Source organism: Myripristis murdjan, chromosome 15, assembly GCF_902150065.1.
Source record: "Myripristis murdjan chromosome 15, fMyrMur1.1, whole genome shotgun sequence".
Lineage (NCBI taxonomy): Eukaryota > Metazoa > Chordata > Actinopteri > Holocentriformes > Holocentridae > Myripristis > Myripristis murdjan.
The window spans coordinates 18,635,714-18,656,896 of NC_043994.1; the positions used below are offsets into that span (position 1 = coordinate 18,635,714).

The following is a 21,183-nucleotide window of genomic DNA, read 5'->3' on the forward strand; positions in this document are numbered from 1 at the left end:
AAGCTGCCGCACAGTATATGTGTGTGTTGTGTGCATGTGTGTACTTACAGGTGGGACAGTGAGGCCACATCGTTGAAGATGCCATCTGGAAGCTCTGAGATTTCGTTGCCATGGAGAGACCTTAGGGGCAACAGAGGGAGGAAAGAAGGGGGGGAGGAGTGGAGAGAGAGTAGAACGCATTAAAAATGAGAACATATCTGACCACAGGAACAAACAGAATTAACTATCTTGTGTAGCTTTCCAGCCATACAGTAATCCGTTTGAGGCATGTAAGTGAAACCAGAAATAAGGGGAAGGTTTGAATGAATATTTGACTTAAGAGAGCGTCTGGTTGGTATTCTGAACGGGTGGTAGGTGGCTTGTATTTCTAGTTGAGCCCTGTACAGCTGGCAAAGATGTGAAGCTTTGCGAGTCTGGAAAAGGCCGGTGTCGAGTTACTATGTAGGTCTGGATGGAAGGGCCAACAAGGGTACTGGGGGAAGGGGGGAATGGGAGGACGGGAAAGTAAAGCAGCACTGCATGCAGGAGACTGTAAGACATTAGTGTATTCTTGCGTATGCAGATGCACAGGTGTATCTATGTGCGGACACACATGTGTATTCAGCCGTCGTTTCTGTACAAGCATACATAACTGAACCGTGAAGTGCATGTACACTGTGCCAGTGCTGTTTCTCTGCTGTCCTCTGAGTAGGATATAGGGTGACAAGCCAACATGGCTTAATGGCTAGATGACTGATGGTTGCTGTAATCCGCCAGGTCATTACCACCTCCTACCCTCAGCTGACTGCGCGCTAAAGTTACCATAGCCCAGTCCAGAGCACCAACATATGACAGATTTGCCCTCTGCTATACCCTAATGAACAGAATGTATGTATAAACAGACTCTGAAACCCTACTTCCTACTTTCTTTGATCTGCGAATTACCACTAAGCTGCAGAAAAGTCGAGCGGAAGGATATGGAGAGCAAGGCAGGTTGCTGGCCAGTGAAAGGATACAGAGCTGTGCTTGCTTGAATGTATTAAGGAAAACATGCAATATAACCGTCAGATGCAACAAGTTAATTGGGCAAGTATTCTATGTCAGGAGGAGATGGCTTATTAGTGGCCAGTGAAGGGTTGGGTTGGGGAGTCAGGGAACAGTTGGGCTACAGTGGGCATGACGCCAGCAGCAGTGTGCCAGCCACATGGGGCTCTCATGGGAGAAAGGAGCCAGGGAGTCTCCAGGAAGAAACCTGATCCTCTCTCCTATTGGCATTTTCTCTCTCCCCGCTTCTCTGTTTCTCTCTCCTCTTTTGCAAAGCTGTATACATTCCACTACATCCCACCTATTTCAGCTTTCTCTTTCCTCTCTTTTTGTTCCCTTTATCACCCTCATTTCACTCTCTTCCCTCTCTGCTTCCCACCCAAACCCTTGCGGGGCCACGCCCTGGCGCTGCCTCAACACACTCCCCTCACACCTAATACCCAGCAGACCAATTAGCAGCTTATTAATCTCAAGCTCATACCACAACCATAACACACACACACACATATATACACACACGCACACTCACATAAACTCTCACACCAAACCAAACCACATCCATGCCAGGCCCAGACCATGGGTCTGTTTGAAGCTGTGAGCGTTAATGATTCTTCTCCTCTTTACTGCTCTGTAAAGCCAAAGGTGCTGCTTTATAAAGGCTTTGGCACCTCTGTGTGTGCGAGCGTGTGTGAATGCACCCCGCTCAGAGCCGCCTTTGGCACCTCACTGTGGTTTCTGTGAAGCTTCATACCCACCAACTTTGAACTTTGAACCTGCTTTAGAGTCTTAACGTTGAAAACTATTAACTGGGGCTCATTGTCGCGTCTTTTTTTTTTTTTTTTCAGCCCCACAGACCTGCTCAGGAAAAAAGGACATGGCACCAATTGACATTTAATGGGGGGGCTTTTCATTGATCAAATTAGCAGTAAAGACATCAAAGTTTTCTGCTTCATTTGGATCATTTGACTGAGACGATAAGGTCGCCCAGACAGTATGTGTGTCTGAGCATGTATGTGCTGTTCAGTGTGTGTGTGTGTGTGTGTGAGGGGGTGTCGAGCTACCATGGCGTCTAGCATACTCAAGCAGGGAAATATTTTTAAAATGAAGGTGGCGTGAGTGAGTGAGAGCAGAAATAACGGACGCAGCTTCATTAGAGATCAAAGCCCACGCAACCAGACTGGCGAAGCAGCCTCGGCTAATGATGACTGAGCTTCACCCTCATTCCAGCACTAAAAAGGCTCTTACGCTTTGTGTCTCATAATGATCGAGGGGCTCTAGTCGAATCCTGCCGTAAAATGAGGCTTTGTTGAAGCTTTGTTGTCAGTAGTAAAAAAGTGCATCTGGTACGAGTGCACATGGAAGGCTGATAACTCAACTCCCACACACATACAAGCAGGCACCGAGCCAGCAGATGATAAACATATATGCATACAGGCACTCACACGCACACACACAGATGCACACACATACAGTATATAATCTCATAAGGGGTGCAGCTTGGCCTGGTATGTCTGTTTCTCTCTCTCTCAGAACTGAGCTGTATGTTTGAGTTAAAGTGTAAGTGATCCAGCTGCTGTATCTTTGGATGCAGGTCCAAAGACTGGTTCGGTTTCGTCATCTATCCTGTCTAACGCATTTACAGTCTACATCTTAGTTGTTTAGCAGACCGATTCATCCGCAAGAAGTCCATGGTCACTGAGAGTACACAATCAAAGACTTTTATAACTTCATAAAAGCCTTGAGGCAGAGTCAAAACCATTATGGTCCATTCTCCTGTAATCAGTGTCAGGGTGATTTTGTACAGTGTATTGTGGGGGCGCGTGTTTGGCCCCGGTGGTGAAGCAATGATGAGCTTGGAGCATTTGGAGGTGAACAGGCAGACTGGTCAGATGTCTCAAGCTCCGTTGATGCCCCCTTCAGTACCATTTAAAACAAGGAAAATAGGTCAGGGGTTGTGTGTGTGTGTGTGTGTGTGTGTGTGTGTTCATATGCTGTCATAACTGTTTATGCTGCATTTAGCTCCTCTGGAGTCACTCTAAGATTCTCAGCATCTGCTCCACCCTCTCCCCTGACTGCGCACGCTGCAAAAAATATTTATCTTAATAACCCATTTAGTCTTCACTTGAACTAAGTGAAAAAATCTGCCAGTGGGCTGAGACAATTTCACTGGTTTCCACTGCAGTTTCACCTGTTTCGAGGTTTTCCCTGAAACATGCAAACACAGATGACTTAAAAAAAAAAAAAAAAAGATCTGCACTGGAAACAAATGAAACTGCCTCACTGACCACTGACAGATTTTTTTATACTTATGAGTAAAGGGATTTTAAGACTTAATATTGCGACTTATTAAGATGATCATCACAATAACAGAAACTCACAGCAATCGCAGAGAGCGCAGCCCGCTGAAGGCCATTCCGGGGATACAACGCAGAGAGTTGTAGCTCAGGATCCTGCGATGAAAAAAAACAATACCAAATTCAGCTGTTTCCATTCTGCTGTCAACACTAAAATGAAATACTAGCTCTGTGGTATGACAGAGCAAGGCTGGTCAGGACTTACAGAGTGGTGAGCTGGCTCATGTTAGCAAAGGACGAGTTGGTTAGAGAGTTGATCTTGTTATTGCTCAGGTCTCTGAAAGGAAAAAAAAACAGACAGTTCATTATGTTGACCTGCAAAGAAACACAGAGCCAGAGCCAGAAAAAAAGAAAGGAAAAACAGACTTACACCAGTTGTAGGTATTTGAATGTAGACAGTTCCTTTGGCACCATGCTGAATTGATTTCCATCCAGATACCTGAGGAGACACACACACACACACACACACACACACACACACTTATTTTAGCAATTAGACGTCAGTGTGGCTTGGTGAATATTTTGCCCTATTGTTTTAGTGAGATATGCTGCAAAGTTGCATAATGTCACTGTTAGGTAAAACCGTGTATCTCCGACTTTGTTGATTTTCAGGTTTTATTCACATTTGAGGAGTTACCTGCTCCTCTGTGGGTTAAGAAAGTTCTACAACCCTTAGGTTGTAATCTGTTTTTAATAACTCCAGATAAGTTGGCATTCTAGAGGTACATGGTTTTCATTCAATAACAGCAATAAGGCCTCTAGTGGGATTTTATAATAACTGGACAAAGGGGGTAACTTTTACTGGGTAACTGTTTAATGTGATACATATGGTGGCAGGGTATTTGTTTTTGTGTATTAGCCATTTTGTTCTAATTTGTGTATGTAACCCCCTCCAACCTCCCACTGTTATTTGAAGTGACTGTTTTTGGGCAGGTGCCATGTTGCTGTTGTACTATTCTTGTCCTGGGATCTAATAAAAATACACTAACAAAAATGTTTGGCTTAGCACATTTCTCCAGCGTGTGTGAGTGCATGGCCCTAGTGTGTGAAATGCCGGTGCTTGTAACTTGCTGTAAAGTCTCCAATGGTGGACCAGTGGTCACTCCACAGGGCAGATTGTTGTATCCTAACAACCCTGTGTGACATAGCTGTCTCTCACACAAATAAATGTGTAGGTGTGTGTGTGGGCTAAAATGCCTATGTGCATTCAGCCACCACAGAGGATGTTAGGCCTGCAGGGATACAACCACCCTGCTGTCTGTGAAGACAAAATTCTACCAGAGGGTTGTCACCTTCACCAATAGCTGATTTAGGGCCTGGCCCATCTGAAAGGGGCTGCAGGGCCTTTCTCCTGCTATTGTTGTTGACTGTACAAGGGGCGGGAAGGATAGGGGGGGTTGCTGGTTAGTTAGGGGGCCTTTGGATTCAGGGTAATGATAGGTAATGATGGTGCAGAGGACACTTGGGATAATGATGGAGTAGCAAACTCTCCGGATGACTAGATGAAAGCCCAGCACTGGGGGGCACACCTGGTCACACCTGCTGGGACAATGACAGGCCTCAAGGCTGGCATGGTGTGTGTGTATGTGTGTGTGTGTGTGTGTGTGTGTGTGTGTGTGTGTGTGTGTGTGTGTGTGTGTGTGCGCGTGTGTGTGTGTGTGTGTGTGTGTGTGTGTGTGTGTGTGTGTGTGTGTGAGCACATATGTGCATGTGCAACCACTTGGAGCAGTATTGGAAAGTTCCAGACCTATTCCACTCCCACCCCTTTCCATTGAAAACTGCTCATTAAAATGTCCTCCTGCTCCCCTCTGCTCCTGTGGACAGGCTTTTGGCCTTAACACAAATACGCACATTCACACACGTGCACACACACACACACACACACACACACACACACACACACACACACTGATCCTTGGCTCTGAGTGAGAGAGTGACATCAGTGCTAGCCCTGAGGGCTGCAGGGAACACAGACGAAGAATGTCTGAGAGAATAACTGCAGGGTTTATTGACTCCTTTCCTCTTCTCCAAATGATGAGATCTGTTTTCTTCGCTTCCTCTGTTTTCACTAGCTCTTATCTCCTCTGAACCTCCTGAACTCTCTCTAAACCTTTTCACAATTATTTCTTTCTCTTGTCTGGGGTGCCTGTCCAATCATGCTTTTGTCAAAGCCAGACAAAATTGCAGTAATGCCTGAACAGAAATTGATAAGATATGGATGTAATTAAATATTCTTCGCAGTATTAATGATGCTGAGGAACTCACAGCTCAGTAACATTTCTGGGGATGCCTTTGGGCAGCGTGCGGAGGTGTTTGTTGCTGCAGCGTACCACAGTCTCCAGGCATGTACACTCACTAGGACACTGTGGCCTCGGCACACAGCTTGACTCCTCTTGGCCTGCAAAAAAGGAGATGGAGAGGAGTGAGGTACTGTAGTGGAATATAAAGGAGGAATCACCAGGAGAGAAGCAAACTAAAAACCTGAGGATTAAGATGCAAAAATCTGCCGTACGATAAAACAGACAAACTCCAAAGGCGAGACAGTCCCAAAGACACCACAATAGCTCAAGTTAATGGTAAGGCATTGATAAAATGAAAAACAGAGAGGAAGTGAAAATAAAATAGGGGAGAGAAAATAAAGACAAGGAGGGAGAGGAGCTTCACTAATGTAATATCGACCAGCGAGAGCAGAGAATGGAGGCTGCCTGAGGCCTGAAGACAAGTCTAACATTCATTCTCAGGTGCAAACAGGCTGACTGGTCAATAAGGCAAACAGCTCAATAGCTCCACTCAGCCCATCATCGACCAGCAGCTTAGGAACTGCTGAGTAGCAATCTATTCAGTAAACAAAGGATTTGCACAATGAGAGTCATTATTTAAGACGTTCACAGACACTTTGAAGGACCTCTAGTTCACAATGTGTTGTTGAACGGGACGCGATGTTTAAAAACTCCATCAGTCATGTCCAGTCGGGTTAGTTTCCCACAGTGGGCTTTGTCTGTATTGGAAATGTTTATCTATGCTTGAAGAGACTGATCACTTCAGTCAGGTACAACTTTAAAAAACTCAGAAAGGAGTCCAAGCTAAATGAGCACATACATCAGTAGAGACGACAACCGTAGCTTTTGAAAAAGAGGATGACTCAAGATGGGTAGTGGGGCGTCCTGGTGCCACTTACCCTCCTCACAGCGGAAGTCGGGCAGAGCCACGTCCTGCAGTGGGATCTCCTTCAGGAAAGCAGGCCGCTGGCAGCGAGGGTTGCCTGTCACAATCTTCCTGCTTCTCAGCCAGTCACCGAGCCAGGCCAGGCGGCAGTCACAATTGAAGGAGTTGGCCAAGAGGTTTCTGGGAGAAAGTGAGAGAAGGTGGTGAAATCATTGCCGTTCAAAAGCATTTAAAAGTGCAGGTGAAGGTGACTTTACGTGCACGGCAAGGTCTTACAGGGTGGAGAGGGTCTGCAGTGTGTCGAAGGCTCCGGGAGTGATGGTCGTCAGCTGGTTGTCGTAAAGAGACAGCAGACGGACGTTGTGCAGTCCTGTGAAGCTGTTGTTATGGACACAGCTGATCTTGTTGTTCCTCAGCATCCTGAAGCGGAGAGAAACAGAAAACTTGAGTTTAAAAAGTGGATACACTGACTTGAATGTAAAAAGTACTGACCTCCCTGACTGCGTGCATCACTCACAGCATACGTAATCCCTCTAGGCCGCGGAACATCCCGCTGCGCACCGAGTCGATCTGATTGGCTGTGAGGTGGAGCTCATTGACAGATGCCGCCCCTTCAAATGCCCCATCCTCAATTTCCGTGATCTTATTGTTGCTGAGGTTACTGCAAAGACGGAAAAAAAAGTTTGGCAAAGAATAACATAACATAACATTTGGAGAGCGGCGGCTGGTTAAAAATGAAAGCATTACCAAAATAAAAGACTGGGAGGCTTAATGTTTTACTTACATCTTTTTGAGCTGAGAGAGGTTCTTGAACACCCCTGTTGCCTCCAGAGTGGTGATCTCATTGTTGTTGAGGCGGCTAGAGAGAGACACACACACAAATCCATTCAAATTCAATGTGCACTTCAAATGCTCAATGATGACTAATAGCAATTATGAAAATTAGCGATGAAAGGTGGGAGTCTTGGAGTTTTATGGTACAAGAGACAGATCGGCTTGGGTCAGTGCTTTTGAGGACAATTCACGCTTTGGGGATCTCAATGCCTTACAGCTCAGTGGTGGAGGCCGGGATGTGCTCAGGGATCTTGGTGAGCTTCAGGTTGGAGCAGTCCACGACGTTGGACTCACAGCGGCACTTGGGAGGACACACTGGATCGTTGTTGCACTCGTTATTCAGACGAGTGTCCTCCGTACCTGGGAACACATACACAGGGAGACAGAAGTACATTACATTCATATGGCATAGATTTATACTTAACTGAATGACATTAAGCGTTTTACACTTTTTACAACAGTGTTATACACTTGACTTATGCCCACAACACTTCTCGCATAATATGAGTGTGAATATGCAAGTCAGTCCATGAAGGCACTAGCAATTAGGGTCTTTGGCTCAACACTGATTCAATTCAATTCATGATCCATGAGTTGGCAATACAAGTTAGGAACTTTTTTTTTTTTTTTTTTTTGGAAACAATTCAGTTTGATTTTGTAAACTGATTTGACTGAACAATTTGATTCAGTATTTCTGGCCAAAATGTTCTATCCATTAAATAAACGCATACGGTACAATGATGTAAGGCCATACTTTATTCTCTAAATTGTGAAAGAAAATAGAATTACCATTATTTATGCTATGAAGAGACACTGGATTCAAGTACAAGTACAATCAAGGCATCAGTGCAGTGAATTAATCGCTATACCTCTTTAGGCATCCATCTGGCTCCGTTAAAAACTGCACAAAAAGTAGTCCTCCTTAACTAATCCAAAACCTTAACAGTCTGCAGAGCATCCTGCAGCTCCCCATGACCCTCAAGAATGGCACTTACTGCCTCATCCAGAGGGAAAGGAAGACAATACAAGAGGGAGATAGACGGGGGAGGCGGTGGGTGGTTGAGTGGGTGCGAGTTATTTTTGAGAGGTGATTGAGTGGGAGCAGTGGGGTGAAAAGAACAGTAGCAGGAGAGATTGAGATAGGGAAGTTGGGATGCCAAAGAGGATTTGGGCAGCCAGCGTAAGCCAAGCAGAGCACCCAAGAGAGACGGAGAAAAACAGAGAGAGGAGACGAGACAGAGAATGGTGGTTGAAGTGATATGTAGAGAGGGTGTGTAGACAGGTGGAGGAGAAGGAGAAGAGAGGGAGGAAAGAGAGATTTGAGAGGCGAGGGCATGAGGGACATGAATGCATGCAGTGGAAGGAATGGAAGAGGGAAGAGACCATAGGTGAGAGAGAAATGAAAGGTGAGTTTTAGAGGCAGACATCAAGAGAGATGTCTGTCCTAATAGAGGAGGAACAAGAATGAGGCAGCACGGGGAGTGTGGGACGTTTTCCTGCACCTCCTCTGTCTATGAATAGACATTACGTGCCAAAGAGCGTGCTGCCAGTTACATCACGGCTGCTTAATAATGGAGAAGCACTGGGAGCCACTTAGAACAGTGTGTGCGTGTGTCTGTGGGTGTGTGGATTGTTTCTCAGCTGTGTGTGTGTGTGTGTGTGTGTGTGTGTGGGGCTGCTTATGCGTGTGCATGGTTGCGTATGTTCCATTTAGAGAGGACAGCCCGGCACTTCTGTTAGGATAACATTTTGTGTCCCAGTCCTCCTGCATGCTCACATATCTACACCTCTCTGCCTGAGGTTTGGGAATGACGTCAGTGGGCCATCGTAGGGCGCCACAACCACGAAAAGGAAACCTCAAACAACCAAGAAGAAATCCTACAATTGGGTATCATTCAAAAATGTGTACTAAGAAAAAATGGACCAGTTTGTATAACCCAAATCTAACCCCAAACCTTAATCGTTGAGGGTTACTGCAATATGCTGAGTAGGATTACTGACCGGTCACACGGGGCACAGGCTCCAGGGGCCCCCAGCCACCAGAGGCACCAGTCACTCAACAGGCTGGTTCATTTCTGGTTACGTATAAATCTTAAATACAGAGTCGACTCATTCAACAACATACTGGCCCAGACACATCTTTTTTGTGATCTTATAGGGCCTCCACACTCAGTTTGTTTCATCATTCTTTTAATCTCTTTCAAATTTGGATCATTCTGTCTATATGTGGCAACATCTAGGTCGATTGTTACTATGTGATGGAGAGCTGGACACCATATGGGAAAAATAAAGACAAACATTAAAAAATTGTGTCATCACAGGCACAGATATCTAAATTACTCAGTTAGACTCTTCCTGCTTTTTATCATATATCAATCGCCTAGCCGCAAGCATTATTTCATTTATAATGGAGTGTAAATATCTGTGTGAATGTGTATAGAAAATCTAGTAACCAGTGAGAGGGAATTTTAAGATTTTAGCCAAGAAGAGTTAACTGGTTCTGCTTAGTAGTTCTTTTTCCATGCATCATAGCAAGAGGAAACAGAAAGAACCTGCCTTCATTGACAAATGCACAGGACCTGTCTACTTCCATTTGTGTGCATATTCAACATTTCATTCAGTGTGTGCGTGATGGAGGGGGGCCCACATGAAGTTTGTGCCCCAGGCCCTGAGGGCTCCAGGGCCCCATGGTCTGATGATCCGGCCCTGGTAACATGGTTGATCACTGGAAGAATAAGTTCCATTCACAAAAATAACTTCCCCTAAAGTGAGAGTGGCTCTGTGGTCCAAGTGGAGGATGTAGACAGGCACAGTAATGTTGGTCATTAAGGAACTCTCCCTCATTAGGCCAGACAACAGGAAAAGGTATTTCCTGCTACACAGGAAGCAATGAAAGTACAGCGCAGCGCTTTGATCTTAAGGATGTGGAGGAGCCGGGAGAGATTCCTGGGCCTGAGTCATCACTATCGTCACAACGGCATGGCAGTGACACTCCTGTTAGTGTCGGAAGAGCTGAGGCAGAAAGCGGAGAAGAAAACAGAGGAGAGGCGGGAGGTTCCTGTTTTCCTCTCTGAGGCCCAATGTGACTCATCGCTGGAGTTGTGGAAGTTCTCACAATTCTCCTGCAGCCAAGTGACTCATTATCAATGTACTAAAATATGGAATTCCCATGCTGTCTGTGTGTATGTGAGAGTGTGCATGCTTGTGTGTGTATGTGTGTATTATGGAGGCTTTTGCGTTATCATTCAGGGAGGGCATAATTCTCATTAATCACATTTGACTTTGATCTTCGCTCTGCTTACATAGTACTTCCATTTGTTCTCTAAGCCAGGGCAGTGTTTTATCTAGGCTTAGCACACAAAGACACATTAATACACACACATACACACACACCTACACACAGACATTCCCGCACACATGCATCCACAATACACACACCATTCACAGGCGTGTGCACAAACACACCGGCACATACACACAGACTCCGACACACATCAGTGCTCCTCCTCGTTATTTTCTTGGAAGTGCTCTTGTTAAGGGGTCCGGAAACATCCGCAGATAGGAATCTGGGTCCTCTGGTGGGCTTTATTTTCTTTAGCTTTTACTGATAGAAAGGACACACTTTCCTTCTCCCTCTGTACCTCTCTCCCTCCACTGCTTTCTTCTTTCTTTCTTTTTTTTTTTTTTTTTTACCCCTCCTGGTGAGTGACTGTCTGTGTTCGTGCCAAAGCAAAGAGCGACTTCCTTTAGGTTCTATCTGCAGAGACTGTTAGAAAAACAGAGCTCAGGAGAAAAGTAGCTCTCAGACACCACACACACACTCACAAACACATACACACACATCACATAAATGTACACACAGAGGTACAACAGTCACTCTTTGGCTCAAGCGGCCATTTTCACATGCATACAGACATACAGCAGCACATAAACATACACAAAACATATTGTGAAGAGGTCCAAGGAGGCTCCTCAGAAGGTTCCTCAGAAGTTCAGCTTACCATGGTCCATATTAACCCACCTGTGAGAGTGCTTTCCGTTCATTTAATTGAACAGTAAGTAAGAGAGAAAGAAATGATGCCACTGGGCACGATGTTTAAGAGAAGAAGAAGACAATGACAGGTGTGAACGCATACAAGCCACTCACCTGGGATGAAGTACTGCTCTTTGGCTGTGATGGAGAAAAGAAAGAGGGAGGGATGTCAGTGAGACTGGTCCGCATAGCTGTGGTGTAGCTATGCTTGAGAACAGTCATATATAGGACCTATATATGACCACACATGACTCAAGGTATATGACAGTTATACAGAGTAGCCTGCGACTATCTCTGTGTATGGCGATGTGCAGAAACATGATGATATATATTTGGCTGTTGCTAAAGAAGAGTGACCAATGGGGAAGGGAAAGGAAGAAAGAAAGAACGAAGTGAAACTAAAAAAAAAAAAAAAAAAAGAAAAGAAAGAGAGAAGGAAACCATGAGATGAAAAAAGTGAGGGAGAAAACACATGAACCCCCTTCTTCAGCAGGTCTCGCCAAGTGAGTGAGGTTTATAAACAAGTGTGAAACCTCAGCAGTGCAGAGTGCCAGACAGCGAAGCCCAGTGCATAAACACAATAGTGGGCGCAGGGTGCAGGGAGTGGGCCCAGACAGGCCTGGCCAGTGTAGTGCAGAGGAGTGAGGAGTGGGGGTGTGACGGAAACCTGAGCCTGCCAGGCAGAGCGGTGAGCGGGCAGAGGGGGAGGCAGAGCTGCGAGATGCAGGGGAGATGGCTGGGGAGGGGGGCTTGAGATTGGCAAAGGGCAGAGGAATGACGGGCACGTACAGAAACCCAAGCCTTGATGCCAGTCGTACCCCTGTGATCTCAGCTCGCTGCGGTTACCATGTGAAACCAGACTCACAGTGTGGTAATTTGGTGGGGAAATGGAGAATCGGAGAGATCCCTCTTTCCTTGGCCTCCAGTTTGTCTGGGGGGATATTGATTGAGGAGCCCCGGCACACCAAATGATAGGCTGAATACAATCTTTTACCAGGGTATGATTGCTCTTTAAATGCGGTATGAGGTTGAGGAAACGACAGATGCATTGACAAAGGCCACTCCCAGTGGGGAGAAAGAGAAGGTAAGAGTGCAGAGCAGAGAGAGGAAAGTATGTAATGAAAACAGCACTGAAAAAGGGAAAAAAAGATAGAGAGAGAGAGAGAGAGAAAGAGCAGAGAGACAAGGAGACATGCCTATACTGAGGCACAAGCCTACCAGAGCAGCGGAATTTCTTGCTCTTAATCTGTCCGATGCGTTTGTTCGCCAGTCTGCGTGGGCTGGCACAGCGGGCACCACTGGTCTCTATGGGGTTGGAGCGCAGGTAGTCTGCCAGCCACTTCAGATTACAATCACAGATAAATGGGTTCTGGGCAAGGTGACTGGAGAACAGAGAGGGAAGGAGAGAGGGGGAGAGAGAGAGTTGGAGGGGAAAATGGGGAAAAAGCAAGAGCAGAAGAGAGATAGGAAGGGAAGAAGAGGCGAGAGAAGAGGAAAAGAACAACGGGGGGTAAACAATAAAAACGACAAAGTCAAACTGCAGCTGCAACATATGTCAGAACTCAACTGACGAGATGAAGGCCAAGAGAGAAGAACAGAATAAATTGATTGCATGCCTGTAGCTGTGTTTCAAATGTGATATTTACAAATTCAGATAGAAATGGATATCCTGTCAAAAATGTTGGCACTTTCGGCTTCGTAACCGGGCTGCAGAGCAACAGATGCAGTGCAACAGACCATCATTAACCTTTATCCAAATCCTCAGTCTTACCACAAACCACAGGAACTAGAAACAACGACAATAAATAGTCTCCCACTAATACTGTTTATGTGTACATCAGCAGTTTGACCTTCAGTGTAATGAGTGTGTGCTGGTATGGGAGCCGTGCTGCAGCCATCTGAATTATGTGGTGAATTTGAATGACCAAAGATGTCGGGCAGGCTCTATTTTTACCCTTTTCTTCAGAATGCAGGCAAAACCCGACGCTTGGTTTAGACTGAAACCCAGGGCCGTGTGTGTGTGTGTGTGTGTGTGGTTTGTCAGTGAAAACTTCTGTCTGGTGAGTCAAGAGACAGCACCGTCCGTCCTGTCAAACAGGCATACATGTGCATTTGTGTGTTTGTGCAATACGCCTATTTGAGTACGAGTAGGTGTGTGGATAATTGTGGTGAAAAAACATTTTTCAGCTGGTGCATGTTTGAGCTCTGGCTGACACCACAGTGTGGGGTCTGTATTGATGGGTGACAAGTAATGCAGCGTGTGGTTTGCTTTGTTTATTGGAACAGAAAATAGGAGACATTCGTTTAGCCTTGCCTGGGTGCTGTCTAGTTGGGTGTAGAGCAAGTTAACAATGGTGCAAACATTAGATGGGGTCTGTTTTTATTTATTTTTTTTTAATCTGGCCACAGAAGCTGCTTGCACTTGCTTTGTGCACACAATAGTGCACTTGTGTGTGTGTGTGTGTACATGCATATGTTTGTAAGGATGATAGATTTACCTTTCCCCTTTACCTCATGGTTCCATTCCTGTGTTATTAGAGAGACTTGCAAGTAAACAACTTATGTGTTGGCTCATGTTTTATGGTGACAGCTCAGTATGTGTCAGGGCATGCGCATACATGCATGTGTGTGTGTGTGTGTGCGTGCGTGAGAGAGACAGAGAGAGAGAGACTCACAGCGTCTGTATAGCTCTCAGTGAAGTGAAGGTGCCCTTGGCGAGGGTTTGGATCTTGTTGTCGTACAGCGATAGCAGTGAGAGATTCTGCAGGTCCTGGAAGGTGTTGGCGCGGACGCAGTGAATCTTATTGGCATTCAGCAACCTGAGAGAGCAGGAGGGAGGAAGACAGGAAAATAGAGAGGGAGGGAGGTTGGAAGAGGGAGAGTGTGAGAGAGCACGAGATGAAGGTAGACAGGAAAAAAAAGGAAGCAAAGGGGGGGCCGATGAGGAAGGGGGGAACTTGTCAGTTTCTTCATGCATTCATTCATTATGCATTCCTTCTGACAAAACTATGTACAAAGTTTTATTTCAAGGTTAAAAGTCCCTCACTGAGTGGGAGTGAAGGGCAAGCGAGTTTGTGGCTGGTATTCCATATGTGTCTGTACAGAGCTAATATGTGTATCTGCAGGGTGTGTGTATGTGTGTGTTCCACTTACAGTAGTTGCAGGGCGTAGAGGCCATCAAACACCCCCTTGGGCAGCTCTGTGATCTTATTTCCATACAGCACGCTAGAAGTCACACACACACACAGACATGTTAAATGACAATCATGCAGATATTTATGCGCACACACACACGCACAAATTGAGCGAGAGTGTGTCACTTACAGGGAGTTGAGGGAGCGCAGGCCCTGGAAGGCATCAGGAGCTATCTCAGAGATCTGGTTGTTACTCAAGTCTCTGCGTTGAAGAGGAAACCAAGAGAAACAGTCATGGAGGCACGGCACATCGTCTTTTAAAATAATATATTCTTTGAAATAATCATATGGTGCCCAATCTGGAATTAAGTTTAAGATTAGGCCCATTTATTGTGGGAGGTTTGACCCTGCTGTCACCTCGCTGTCACCCCTGCAAGGGAAGTCAAGACAGATGAGAAAGCACCCAAACACACACACACACACACACACACACACACTGCACATTCTGCACAACTTTGCTGGCCAGCGTGGAGAAGGTAAATGTAGTGTGATCTGAATGGAAGATGTGTTCCAGCTCTCCCGTATTTGATGATGCGTCCTTTAAAGGGATTCAACGAAATGAAGAGAGGTAAAGTCTCGTGGCCAATCAGAACATTTACTTGTGTTATTTGTGGCCTATCAACCAGCTCTGCCTCATATTCTCATATGAGTGTGTGTGTGTGTGTGTGTGTGTGTTGTAAAAATGGGGTGCAGGGCTGGGATCCAAGGCAGCCTGTGAACGTGCCCATTGTTAATAGGATCCACAGGCCTCTCCCCACAGGATAACCACTAAGCCTATGTGTCCATGTTTGTGTGTTTTTGTGCGTGTGTGTGTGTGTGTGTGTGCAAGTGCTGTGTGTGTCTGTGTGGCTACGCAAGTGCAGTGAACGCAAAAGTAAAAGAGCATGGTGGGACAGACAGAGAAAAAGACAGAGATAGAGAGAAAGTTAATGGGGTATGTGGACTGAACTCAAATCGACTGGATACCTTTGAAGGAAAATCATCATGTGGTGAAGAAGAGGGATATTTTCTCATTTGGGGGTAACAGTTAAATAAGTAGCCATTTGTCTTCTTGCAAAGGACTGAGGTTTCCTGGAAATGAAAACGTGGAGAAGGAGCCAGAGTCGGCACTGGTGTGTGTCTGCAGACATACACTCAGACGTTTGTATGTTTTTGTGTGTGTGTGTGTGTGCATTTGTGTGTGTGTATGTGTGTGTGATGCGGTGGGGGTTCTATTACAGCACCCTTTCAAAAGGAACAGGTTCATGTGAAGGTCAACCAAACCAGCACAAGGTGAGAGAGAATGTGTGTGCTTGATATTTAATGGGCTGGGAGGGCAAAAGGGGTGAGGATAGGCATTGAGCACACAAATAAACAAACAAACAAAATCAGACATGAACACACAGCCTAGCTGGCATGTACTATATATAGCCTTTACTTTTTTAGCCCCTTGAACTCTAATTTTCCCATAAATTTCCAAGTTAGAAATAGAAATTCCAGATTTTACAACAATGTCACATACACATCTTGTATCTGCTGGCTGCAAAGCCCCATTGTGGCTTTTATTAATTGCAATATTCAAACCCAAGATCTCATTGTTTTGGGTTGAACTGCTAATATAAACTAGAAAATATATTGTGCGTCATTTTATTCACATTCACCTGTAATTTCAAAATGTATTTGGTATCTTTGGAAACCTTTATATTTCCAGGTGAATTGAAAATAAGGTTCTATGGGTCTGAAGCTCTGCCATGCAGCATGAGTTTGTAATGGCACCAACTGGACCGGCAGGACAGGAGAGGTTAAATTATAATATCTCACTGTATTCCATATAGAATACACCAGAAACAAACTGCCACTAAATATAAAACCTACGTATGTGTTTTCTGATACATTTATGGACTCTTCTGACGGAAAAACCTGACCATGGAGGGAGACCATATTCATCATGATGTACTTGTGCTGTCTAAAAACAAGTGTACTGAGGGTGTTGGCCACAGGAAAGGCTGAGCCAGTGAAGGCATACAGCCAGCTGAAACAACAGTGGCCAGGGAGGGTCAACGCAGACATGCAGCCGTGCATTGTTGTTGCTAAATGCAGCATCAGCACAGTGGCAGGTCATGTCTGTGTACAAGAATACTGAATACCAGGAGGAAGGAAGCAGGGGAGCTATTGACAAGGATGAGGTTGCATATTGTGTAGTGTTGAAATTGAGTGGGCCAAAATCTGCAACTCTACCAAGATGAGGAGATGTTGAACTCTGGCTATTCAGTAAGGGATAGAAGGCCTGCTATGTGCATCACTGTATTGAAATTTTTGCAAAATAAAAATTAAGCCCACACACTTGAATATATGCCCCCCAGAAGAAATGAATTCATCTGCATTTTAGCTTAAAGCAACCTTTGTCAAGACACAAAAGTTAAAAGTGGAACTTCTGTATTGTGACAAAAGCCATTTGAGGCAAAAATGTAGATGAATCAAATTGTTTCTGAGAGCATTTATTCAAGTCCAGAGGCTTCATACGTCTTTTTGTTGAGTTGCTACTCAATCTGGCACCTTACTTTTGTGCAATATGCATGATTTAGCATTGTTTTACTAATTTTGTACCATTTTAGTAAAAAAAAAAAAAAAAAAAAAAGTGGTATACCAATTCACTACGTTTTATCCAGCTCATTTAACTTTAAACTGTCTTTGCAGTTGGATGATGAAACACGAGTGATTTTTTTCTTTTAGAATGGCTGAGAAACTCTCTGACCTCCTGCTTCCTCCCCGTCCCTCTCCCGCTATGTCGGTCAGGCCTGGTGGTGTCGGAGCTATGGGTTTGGCTGACTGGCAAGCTGGCTGGCTGGACGGACTGACTGGCCGGCTGGCTCGATGGGTGAAAAACCGCGCAGTCTCAACTACCAGCCTGTCACCGTTCACTCCCAGCAGAGCAGAGAGACAGCAAAGCCTCAGCCTTCATTCCACCACACTCTCCGTCCCCTCATCATCCCCGGCCACAGTTTACAGTTTGCCCACACAGTCAGACACACACACACACACTGGACAACACTTGCCAGGGGAATACCAGTGCACAGCAGTGAAAGACGAGAGCTGTTATTATGCTCATGTAGCATTTGAGTGCCTGCTATCCATGCCACCTAAGGTCCGAGAACAAGAATATGTTCTTAAGGCACAGACAAAATAAATACTGCATGCTCCTCAGCAGCAGAATGAGAAGACTGCCGATTGTCGTTTCTTTTTTCAGCTCTAACCCATTGTTCCCATCTATATTATTTAGCCACGAGGTGAATGCACTGCCGTACTGTACTTACATCCTACGCAGCTTCTTGTAGGGAGAGAAGGCTCCGGGAGGAACAGACTTAATGCCGTTCTGCTCCAGACGTCTGGGGAGAGAGAGAGAGAGTGAGGGGGAGAAGAAGAGAAGAGAGGACAGGACAGGAGATGAGAGGAAAAGAGATACCATCAGTTAACCAAACAATAGAGTTCTCTATGGCAACAGAGCTGAGTAATCCCCATCACCTCTGACCCTTGGTGATTGGCCTGATTATGTTAGCGGAGATCTGTTCCCCGGCTGTAATAGGTCCAGGCATGGCGGTGGAGTCATAACATCCTCAAAGCCAATAAACAGTCTGATTCCTGAAGTGTGTGGAAGATGCCTGGAGGGAATATACACTGTCTACATCTATAGGGGTAAGGGCCGTCTCAGAAAAAGCATATGATATCTGTAGTTACAGTAAATCCTGCAAAATCCTGATAATCAGTACTTTTGCTTGTTTTTGTAACATTTTTCTTTTACCTCAGGGTGTTCAAAAAGTCTTTGACTGAAGCAATTGTGCAAACTTTATTTGGATTGTCCAGTATTAATAGTCATCTTAGAGTCAACTTTGTATCAGTAGCATTTTTCCACAACTGATTCAGTGTAGATACTTAACTTCATATGAGCCTGTTCAATGTAAATACTCAACTTAGAATCAATAGACTACCAGTTGATTTTTAAGATTATCTACTTTCCAACAGTTGAGTTTTAATGTTGAGTCAATATTGATACTTAACTTAATATTGAATGGAAATAGTCAACTTAGTATCAATAAACTGCATATTAAAATTGGACAATCAAAGTACAGTGACATTAATTACAACTAGACTGACCAAAATAATGCTTGAATGTCGCATTGTAATTATTTGATATAAACAACTGCAGCAAAGTGAAATACTCCATTTTTTTTCTCCATTTTTTGAGGACAAAGCCTTGGTCAGACGGTTAAAAAATTCAATACACACATGCCCAAACTCCACACACTCGCTCACTTAGTATAGCGTCAAAACTCGGGGAGTCTCAAACCCTAATCAGTCTCAGATGATCCCAAAAGAAACAAACATCTCTGAACCCCATTAGTGACTAGTGTGTGTGTGTGTCTGTGTTTGTGTGTGTGTGTGTGTGTGTGTGTGTGTGTGTGTGTCAGGCTGGCTGCTACTTAAGACCCAGCTCAGCCACAACCCCGATCCCCTGGTGTAGCTGGCAGAGGGCTGTTTATCTGCAGGTCAGTTCACAGCTTTTAAAACTGTCCTTAACAAGGCTTAGCCAGGCCCGGAGGGAGGCAGCTGTGGGCTTGTCTGGTTGTCCTGCCACACCACTTCACAGCGAGGGAACTGGCTGGAGAACAGGGGACATGGGCCTTTGAGAAGCATTGTAGGCCAGTGGCCGGGCCTGAGGCTAGCAAAGGAATCTGAAGGTCATTAAAGCACCATTTTGTACCACAGGAAAATGAGAAATATTTCAAAATCTACAAAACTCCTTGGCAAAAAGAATGCTGTTGATAGATTTAACTTTTCTCCGTGAAAATGTGTGATTACTTGGGACAGGGATATTACCACATGATTTGATTATTCTATTAGAGACATTTGAGATTTACTGCGTGCTTCTCGTGCTTCCGGCTTGCTATGTTAATGTCCGTTCATGGGGGGTAAATGTTTAGTTAGACACTGCCCGCAGCCACTTAACAGTTTTGAGTTTGAATATTTTTTCAATGAAGGCTGTTCCCCCATCAAAGGAAGGGCCTCCATTTACGGAGCGACATAGAAGAGCAATTGACATTCTTAGGATAGCAGTGATTCCAGACCACAGATTCCTGCGGTGGCCATGTTCTCTCTCTTTCCCTCTCTCTCTCTGTCTCTCTCTGTCTCTCTCTCTCTCTGTTTTTGTCACAGACTGTCCCAGTGTGTCCATGGATTTACGGCGGTGTGACAGCGCTGTGGCTCTCCTGCCCTCACCATGAGGCAGAGTGGTGGGCTGAGTGGCTTTAGCGCCTTCTCTCATCAACCAGTCTGTCTGACTGGTCCAAACCAGTCTGGTGCTCAACATGCTGTTTGCGTGTGTTTCAGTGTATGTGTGTTGTTTGGGTATGTGCATGCCCACATGGGTTGGTACTCAAGTGTGTGTCAGCATATGACTAAACCTCCCAGTAAGGCAAGGTCACAGAGCTGTCTGACAACTCCTTAGTCTTCACTTTGTCGCTGTTCGCAGATCGATAACATGCAGGGACTAAATCCCTCCAATCAACAAAAGACCGCCTCCACCCAATCAGCGAAGAAAAAAGACACAATCTCTCAGAGTAGCCTTCAGACGTACAATCAATGATTCTCATCCAATTCATCAGACTGCACATCTGTGTGTGTGTGTGTGTGTGTATGTGTGTGTGCGCATGACTGTGTAAAAGGCCTGGTGTTTGTGTCAGCCCAATCAATGGTCTTCATCCTTTTCATTAAGGTCTGTGCATGTTTTTCATTAAGGGGAGACACATTATGCCTTTGGGTATTCACCCCAGTGAGTGTGTGAGTCACAAACGGATGGCAGGACCGCAGCGGCGGATGAAAGGAGGGGAGATTGTTATAGTGGAGTTCAGTCGTTGCAGACAGAGACTATGGTGCATAATAATCTGTTGTGGTAGTGTTTAGGCTAAGTGGGCCTGGTCTCACAAGAGAGGACTGCAGAAACCAGCTCACATCCCCACAGCCATAAACACAACACTGGCATTCACTGGCATTCATTAGGAAAGAACAGGGCAGGGAGGTTGCAGTTCTCCTATTTGTTCGTAATGAGAGCAGTGGGTGAGCATGTGTGCGCGTGTGCATGTGCGAGTGTGTGCAAGTTTCCGAGTGCCTCATTAACAAGGCATTAGGCTGGCCTTGATACCCAGCAGCCCGCCTCGCTGTAATTGAAACTGATTTTATAATGAACTTCAAGCACAGATCAAACCTGCTGTAGCAAGTTACTGAGCAGAACCCCCCCACTTCTTTTATTTCCTTCACAAATGTCTGCTTAGTCTAACCCTCCTGTGGTGCTTTAATAGACCAGGAGAGAAAGAGAGAAAACAGAGAGAAATGTGGAAACAAAATGAGGAGAGGAGGGGATATAGTGAGGAGAGGATACCTGTGGGAATTAAACTTGTAAGGTAAGGCTTCAGGCAGGCAGGACAGGAGGAATGGGCATGATATATGCCAGGGGTTTCACCCAGGCCTTGTAAAAGATGAATCAGAACATAATACAGTTTATTAGAGGGACGCGGTTTAGTACCAATTAGTTGTGAAGGGCAGAAGG

At 45.2% G+C, this 21,183-nt stretch overlaps 1 protein-coding gene across 1 annotated transcript in view; it reads right to left on the reverse strand.

Annotated features, from left to right (window-relative positions):
• Positions 1-21,183, reverse strand: part of slit1a (slit homolog 1a (Drosophila)) — a 97,692-nt gene that overhangs the window by 9,368 nt on the left and 67,141 nt on the right. Inside the window, exons 10-25 of the mRNA XM_030070762.1 lie at positions 17,897-17,968; positions 14,734-14,805; positions 14,563-14,634; positions 14,085-14,228; positions 12,628-12,791; positions 11,524-11,547; positions 7,592-7,736; positions 7,327-7,401; positions 7,060-7,203; positions 6,819-6,962; positions 6,556-6,722; positions 5,643-5,775; positions 3,748-3,816; positions 3,583-3,654; positions 3,402-3,473; positions 49-120 (exon numbers count right to left, since the gene is read on the reverse strand). Coding sequence (XP_029926622.1) covers positions 49-120; positions 3,402-3,473; positions 3,583-3,654; positions 3,748-3,816; positions 5,643-5,775; positions 6,556-6,722; positions 6,819-6,962; positions 7,060-7,203; positions 7,327-7,401; positions 7,592-7,736; positions 11,524-11,547; positions 12,628-12,791; positions 14,085-14,228; positions 14,563-14,634; positions 14,734-14,805; positions 17,897-17,968 — 1,641 coding nt within the window. The remainder of the gene's footprint in view (positions 1-48; positions 121-3,401; positions 3,474-3,582; positions 3,655-3,747; positions 3,817-5,642; positions 5,776-6,555; positions 6,723-6,818; positions 6,963-7,059; positions 7,204-7,326; positions 7,402-7,591; positions 7,737-11,523; positions 11,548-12,627; positions 12,792-14,084; positions 14,229-14,562; positions 14,635-14,733; positions 14,806-17,896; positions 17,969-21,183) is intronic.